The sequence below is a fragment of the Poecilia mexicana genome, unplaced genomic scaffold, assembly GCF_051168715.1.
Source record: "Poecilia mexicana isolate PSO_F unplaced genomic scaffold, ASM5116871v1 scaffold_3, whole genome shotgun sequence".
In the NCBI taxonomy this organism is placed as follows: Eukaryota; Metazoa; Chordata; class Actinopteri; order Cyprinodontiformes; family Poeciliidae; genus Poecilia; species Poecilia mexicana.
This window is the reverse complement of record NW_028263372.1, coordinates 15,435,015-15,443,200: the sequence shown is the minus strand read 5'-3', so window position 1 is coordinate 15,443,200 and position 8,186 is coordinate 15,435,015. Positions and strand designations below refer to the sequence as shown.

The 8,186-nt window shown below is 39.6% G+C and overlaps 1 protein-coding gene across 1 annotated transcript; it reads right to left on the bottom strand.

The window, feature by feature from the left end:
- Positions 1–2,582: 2,582 nt before the first annotated feature.
- Positions 2,583–4,696, bottom strand: LOC148160194 (uncharacterized). The gene is made up of 2 exons (XM_088004621.1): positions 3,573–4,696; positions 2,583–2,634 (listed from the first exon to the last, which is right to left on the bottom strand). The coding sequence occupies exons 1-2, from the start codon at positions 4,667–4,669 to the stop codon at positions 2,583–2,585; spliced, it is 1,149 nt and encodes a 382-aa protein (XP_087860747.1). The 5' UTR covers positions 4,670–4,696.
- Positions 4,697–8,186: the final 3,490 nt, after the last annotated feature.

The window sequence follows — 8,186 nt, the reverse complement described above, 5'->3', positions numbered from 1 at the left end:
GTAAAACGAGATTACAACCACTGGTCAAGCCCAAGAAAAGGGAACAAATCCTGCTGGAGTTGGAGCAGGAGCACTAGGCCACAGGGGGTTGGGGGGTTGGCAATGAAGGCAGCATTATTTTGAGTTTCTGTCACAGTCAGGTTCCTAAATGACAATGCAAGACAAAAAAAATTAAAGTGTTAGCACCAAGAAATGTCATACCCCGTGACTCATAGATTTGCATGCATGGAATGACACACTGGATTTAAAATAACCCCGGTCTGCTAAGTTATTGATTTATATAAAAATATTACATTTCACACTTTTTTTTCTTTTCAATCTGGACCTTCCTCAGGGAGGTCAGTAATGCGTAACTTGTAAAGGCGAATCGGCCTGCCTATTTTATTAGACGGACCACTCTGGGGAATGGAAAACTAACTAGGTACGCTACTTTATTTGAACCCTCTATTTGTTAGGTGGATCTTGAGGCCTTTAAATGCAAAATGTTCAAGGTGAGACTGTTGCGCATTTATTTTTCCGTCTGTGCTTAAAATGCGTGGGCAAAACATGGGAACATAAACGTCAATAATATGGAGCTTTAGAGTACGTTATGAAAATGTCTGAGCACAGATGACCAGGAATCGCAAGCAATAGGAGAAATTCTCAAAGCCAAACTTGATTATGCGTTAAGCTTTAAAATCCAGACCAATATCAAGTTATGTGCAAAATATATAAATAGAATCCTACTTACAGATGGCAAAGAAAATTTGCCTTGCTCATGAGGAACATGGAAGACAAACTGCCCTTGGTGGTTATTGTCTAGTAATACTTTATTAATCTATTGTATCGTTAAACATTGTGAGTCAAGTTGGTGTTTCAAAGAGAAATTTCAATAAGAAACATAGAAAGTCATGCAGATTAAAACACTGTCATGGGCTGAAAGAATGAATGCTTTTTAAAAATGTCATTGTTTTGCAATGTCATACTATCATCATCTTTTTTATCTTCAGACTTTTATATCTCCCACATTTAGGTTAAAAGTACATAAAAATAATCACTCCTGGACAAAGCCGTGCTACCAGATATCATACGGCGTAATGGTTTGACACATAGCTCTAAAGTTTTATGTTTTCTCTTTTCATTTGTTAGGGCTTGCCAAAGCAATGCATAGGCAGGCACCTATTGTTCTACACCTCAGAACTGCCTCTTAGTACCGTTACTGAGGCTCGTACCGCTGCATGCCCCCTCACAATATATAATATATCGAAACGTGCGGCTTGATCCTGTGAGGGGAGCTATTACTTTTGTTGGCATTTCGAGTAACTGTGGTGACATAATTAACAAAAAACGGGCCAAATTCAACTCAAAAAGAACAGTTAATAGTCCTTTTGTGTTTTATTTACCGTTGTCATAGCAACTGAACTAACGGGCACCGGGAGGAAAAAGAGCGATGGCAGTTCTAGTTAGCTGAGGTATAAACATATTGTACAGGAGCTGTTGCGATCTGTTTTTATGCACAGATTACTAAATACAGTGGTTCCCAAAGATTTTCTTCTGGGCCCCCCGATGGATTACAATAAAATCCTCCGCCCTCCACCCCCAAAGAAAAAATAAAATAAAATCAACTGTGCACATACATCATTCAACCACACATTTAACTATACACATATTTGTTTTCAAACTCCACTGAAGTTTATTTCACACTTCAGGTTGCAACAAAACAAACTACAAGCCATCTTTACAGTGAAACATTTTTGTGTAACAGTTTTTTTTTAGTTCTATACTGTAGAAGAGTTTTCTTTATTGTTACTGTTATTTCAAACATATTTCCTTTTTTTATTTGTAACAATATTACATTTTGCTATCATCAATACATTAAAATAAAAGCCTCTGTGCAAAATGAGGTTAAAACATGAACAGCTCCCTCAGAGTTTTTTTTTTTTTTTGTCTCATTCATAGCCCCTTATGTCACATACTTGGCCCAAGCCTCAATGGGAACAAAGCAGAATTTTATTTTGGGGCACTCTATATCTGCTGATAATGTGGACTGCTGCAAATCAACAGACGATTAGATAATTCAAACAACTGCTATAAACTCATTGCATCTCTGAATAGTGCTGTTTATGTTATATCTTAAATGCATATCATCTAGTGGTGGCAAAAGCAACAGAAAAACTAGTATGCTATGGACTTGAGATGGAATACATGGCATGCACACATATTCATGACATACTTTGATGAAACTAATTTATCTTCAGTGCAATTCCAGTACTGAAAAATTAGCTTTATACCAGGTGAGTCTCTCTTACCTGAGAATGTGAACCTGTACTGGGCTGATTCTGTGCCTTCAAATAATTTAAACAGCTCCTAGAGAAGATTCATAACTTATAACTTATAAGTCTGAAACAGGAACAGGTCTGAAAAAACAGTCTGTGTGCTACACTCAAGAGAGAGATTCATTTGATGCATCAAAGAGTGATGTCATCACTGATGATCTAATTGTTACCATAGGAACTGAACATTCTAATGGTGTATTCACACCAAATACGTTTTGATCGTCAGTCTGGTTTATATTCAAAGTCTATGGAGCGTCCAAAGTTGCGCTAGACGCTCCAAACGCGCCACATCGGCCCTCGACGCGCCTCCACATAGAATCTGAATGTAAACCAAACATGCCTGATGCTCAAAATGTGTTTGGTGCAAACGCACCATTATATGTACAGTGTCCATCATATTAGGACCAGGACCTGGTCCTAATATGATGGATTCATTGCTTTGGATCAGGGGTAACATTTAGAGGTAAATTTTAGTTAATTAGGAATAGACTAATCAACTAAAATTAGGGAAAATCACAGCTACTAAAATGAAGGGAAATCAATGTAAAGTTCTAATATGGGTCGAAATAGATTTGACAATCATTTATATATAGCATTTTGTTTTCTAACTCATTCTATAAATAAACAATGATGATATAATGTTAGGTTGTATTTCTGCCAATTGCAGTACATTAGTAGTCTAATGTGTTGAATGTGCTGAGACACATTCAACGCATCAATCAGAACCAAAAGTTTGGTTCTGATTGGTTGTTTCTGGACAGTTTTAATAATGTTTATTTTGGGGGTTTAAACTCTGAAACTGATCTTGTGTTTTCTCCATTGATTTTGGAGAAAACAAAATCAATGGATTTTGTTTTCAAAATCCATTGATTTTGGAAATCAGACGCAGGCATTTTATTTGCCTGCGTCTGTTTTGATTTCCTAAATTTGTGTAAAGCAGGGGTGCTCAAAGTCGGGCCTCGAGGACCGACTTTGAGCACCCCAGGAGTAAAGGATTGAATTTACAATAATGTCCAGTGTTGGCAAAACCTGGGTTTGGATAGTGACCTAGGTTAGTACCACCTGGGTGTGGGTCGGTGTAAAGGCCGAGCCGGGCTTAGATTGGTCTTCATGCCAATGCCAACATGAAGGCCCTCCATGCAACCAGTGGAGGTTGGTCGCATGGACGTCTGTCTTTCTTCAGACCTCCGTGTTTGATAGATGGTCCGTCTTTCCTCAGACCTCCCTGGTTGATTGGAGGTCCATCTTTCCTCGGACCTCCCTGGTTGATTGAAGGTTCGTCTTTCCTCGGACCTCCCTGGTTGATTGGATGTCTGTCTATCCTTGGTCTCCTCTATTTGTAGGGAGCCTACTGTTTGCAAGCTGGATGTGGGTTGGCGCAAAGGCTGAGTCAGGCTATCCATGGAGACCCCTTGTTGATTGAAGGTCTGCCTTTGCTTGGGCTCCTCTGCTTGCAGGGGGGTCTTTGGTTGGGTGGAGACTCTATGATGGATATTTTCTAGAGCAAGTTTTAACTCCACCTTCAGGTCTGCAACCTGACCCTGAAGAGCTTTCACCGTTTCCTCCTGAGCCTTAAATTTGGAAGCTTGCTCAGAGTGATTTTTGAGCTGCTCCTCATATTTAAGTCTCACTTTGTATTCTTCAACCATTACTTCAATTAGTCCTTTATTGCGGGAGGCGTATTTTGCAGCCTCCCGCTTGAAGTACTCCAGCTGTTGAAGAACGCTCTTGTCAACTGTGACTTTGGAAGAGCAAGAAACCTTTGGCACATCTTTAATCTTTTGCTGGTGACGTTCTTTTTCCAACATTGTTTGCAGCCTCAGAATCTCCTCCTGCTGGGATTTGACTTCAGCCTGAAATGCAACCCTTCGGTCTCTTTCCTGATGGAGTTCAAAAATCTGATTCTGCAACTCTGTTTTAAGATCGTCTACCTGCTTCGTCAGATCTTTGACGTGTTGGTTTGTCTCTTCCACGTCTTCCACTGAGGGGGTAATCTCGAAGCCAGCAGAGGGTGTTGTTTTCTGCTCGACTTCCAAAGATGTTGGTCTTTCAAAGTTGCCGGAAGGACTTGATTCCCCCTGGATCTCTGATTGATCTTCCGGCTCAATGGGGCCGATGCTGTCATCTTCAACAGGGAAAATGACAGCGTCGTAGTCGACTTGGATGTTGAGGTCTACCATGTCGACCCATGAAAGCTTAGCTGGAAAAGCTTCATGTTTAAAAGCAGTCTGCTGTTGCTTCATGACTGGTAAATTCTCACTTCTCTGGAATCGATATCTAACAAGCTCTGAAGGGTGATCTGCCGCGATTGAACTGTGGAACAGGTCAGAGAAAACTCTGTCTGCGAGCCACATTCAAGAGAGCGATTCCCTTGTGATATCATAGAGTGATGACATCACTAATGATGTCACTGATACCATTGGAACTGAACATTCTATCCACCTTAATCCTGGGCGGCTTATTGGGGAAACAATTATGGGTCTTACTTCCGGCTCCCACTGGAAGAAGAAGTATTTCATGTAATGTGTAGGGGTTTTGGCTAATCTATATTCATGATAGAAGTTATATCTCTCTTTTCGGTTATTGTACAATATTTAATAAAAGCCTTCATATTTTTCACAATATGAAAAATATGTGAAAAATTGCTGTATATGACTGGTTTAACCCAACCACTGTTACACATGGGATTATTGTGGGACTTTAAAATTAAGCTTAGGCAGTGCACAAATAGCCTTTACCATAAAATAAAAATCTCCCAGGTTAGTGCAAAATATTCCTCCGCTAGAGTGAGAAATGGAGAGGATTTCTGACCCCAAAACAGTTTTTAACTCACCCTCATGCCCACAAATATATTCTGGCTCTATTGGTATGAAAGTCGGTCGTGATGACACCATCTCAATATTAGTGCACTGCCATAGGCGGCAGTGAATTAACATTAACACAAACATTAGCACAAGCATTAGCATTTCACTGCCCCCATTAGCATTAGCCTTTTTCCTAAAAAACCTTTTAGCTATTTTTCTTATTTATTAGCCACACTTAATATATTGAATGGAGTAAGTCAATGTAAGACAACATGTTAGTGATGCCTCACATGCTACTGCCAGCATTTAGGCTAATGTTAGCAATTTGGCTCATTTTAACTTGTACCGTATTTTCCGCACTATAAGGCGCACCGGATTATAAGGCGCACCTTCAATGAATGGCCTATTTTAAAACTTTTTTTCATATATAAGGCGCATCGCATTATAAGGCGCATAGAATAGACGATAGAGTTAGGATTGCCACCCGTCCCGTATTGAACCTAAAAGAGACACGATTTGTTCCGTACTCTACAAATATGGATGTGTTAAAGAAATGGTCCCCGAGTACTTTATATCGTAGGGTGTCCCAGTCATTGTTTCACTCACGGTGTTGGTGTTGCGATATTGTGCCCAACTGCTTTCTGGGTAACACAGACCAACCAACAGTCTCTGTCTCTCCTCCCCCAACCCCCCCCGGCTTTAAATGTATAGGGGCTGGTCCCTTGGTAACCCTAGTCGAAGCACCCTGGATGAATGTCTAAAGCCACTTTGTTGACATAAAGAATGTCAACAAAACAGTCCGACTCCGGTCGGTGAGGAGAGCCTTCCGCGACTGGGCCGGGGCGTGGCCGGATGATGGTCACCCTTCTCCGTTCGCGCACAGCATGTTTGTGGAGAACGTGGTGCTAAATGACCTGCAGACGACCTGATTCTAGACGGTCGGTAGGTAGATAGGTCAAACTTTATTAACAAACCAGCGTTCTGACAACTATCCCAGCATGCACCGGGCTCTTCTTCTTCTACGGGCGAAAATGAAGTCAGCGGCTGCTTACCGTAGTTGCTAGACCTGTTGTGGCTCAATATTGGTCCATATATAAGGCGCACCGGATTATAAGGCGCACTGTCGGTTTTTGAGGAAATTGAAGGTTTTTATGTGCGCCTTATAGTGCGGAAAATACGGTACACTAATTTCAACATACCAAATGGTATAAGTCCATGTTACTCAACATGCTTGTGACTCTCCACATCCTCTTGAGTACATTGCAGCTTACTTTAGTATTGATACTAATTTGTAGCATCAGAATGCTGGGTTCCAACCGAAGGGCACACTTTGGCAGGCGGTGTTTAAATTTCTTCAGAAATGTTCTAGTTTTTCTTCAACAAATTTCTTTAAGATTTTTAGGAACTTAAACAGCCAGGTATCCATTTCTTTGACACTGAGCACATTCAGAGGACACCTTACCTCCAGGCAAGTCACACAAGCTAATATATACAACGACCAGTGAATCTACTCTCCTGAAATCCCTCATGTCCTTTATCTGCCATTCCCATGCCTTTTACTGACTGACTTGAAGTATGATATCCCTAATGTTCACACAAATTAATTCAAAGGGGGGAGTCTAATGACAGTGAGCTGCCCCTGGGTCATTCTTTTGGCTAAATCTGTCATTTCACACTTTCTCTGACTAATGTTCAGGTCTGCATAACCAAGCAGTATATTTGTCCAGCCTGAGTGATTGGGCTGGTGTCTGGGCATAAGCAGAGATATCCAGGATGGATTCGCATCTGAAAAGAAAAGATGTATAATTAACCCTTGGTGATCTGTCTTAGACTCTTGTTTTCTCAGTGAATTTCCTCAATATACTCATAGAAACTGCTTGTAACCCAAGCAAAATCAAAGCAATTTGGATATTATTGGTGTTATTGGCAAAGGTGTTTTGATTAAGTAATTCATTTACCGTTTCTTGCACAGAAAAGTTGAGTACAAAGTGTGTGCCTGCTATATCCATGTAGAGTCTTGGGGATTGGCACACACTGGACAACTTGTCAACATTTCTGTTTATGTGAATGTAGGTCATCATGAACAATGTCATATACATGAAACAAATTAAGGTATACAAATGTACTGAAGGTCAAAGATATACATCATGCGTTGTATGATGATGAACAGCACTTTGGGAGCACTTTAATAAATGTGGGAGAAAAGAGAAATACTGTTGCTCACCAATTTAATAATAACAGTAATGTGGTACCTGCCTAAGTGCTCTAGTCTTACTAGAAAATGTATATAAATAATTAACTTTTTTTTTCACATTTAATTGAGATGATCAAACTGAATGCGATATGAGCCGAGGCAGAACTTTGGCTTTACAGAAAACATAATTAGAAATGCATCATTCAAAACAGAGTCAATTATAATGAAACAATGAAATTATTCACAGCCACAATTGCTAAATTAGTAGGTAATGAAACTGACTGCTTTTCATGTCCTGACTGGCAGAAAACTATTAAGTAGAAAATTAAATCAGAAATGTAAATATGTATAGAAGTATTATTTAATAGATCAATAAACAATAACTGTTTACACTGGCTTCATTAAAATGTTTTGGTGTTTTTTCACAAATCAAACCAGATGTTAAATTAGGGCCTTATATTTCTTATATTAATTACTCTTCATTTATTTCCCATCTCAAATGAATTTAGAAAACAAACACTACTAAATGGTTAAGCCCACTTCAGAACTGATTAAGATCTCTAGGATGCTCAAGACTGTTCAAATCTCCTAGTGCCAAGTTTGTAAAACCATGTTCTAGTGGTAAGGCTGGCATGATCCTAATACTCATTTAACTCCATGTATCAATTATCCGTTATGTTTATTTTTGTTCTTAAGGCCAAAATAGAAACCAATATGGAGGGAGTAAGCAAAATAAAAAGTTTCTTCTTGCAGGAGGACTAGAAGGTGAGATTACAATTAGGAAGATGAACTCTTATTTATTTACAAAAATCTATGGTGGGAGTCAGAAGGAGGTCTCCTGGTTGGGGAGGTGTAAGGAGTCTGGAAGAGTAA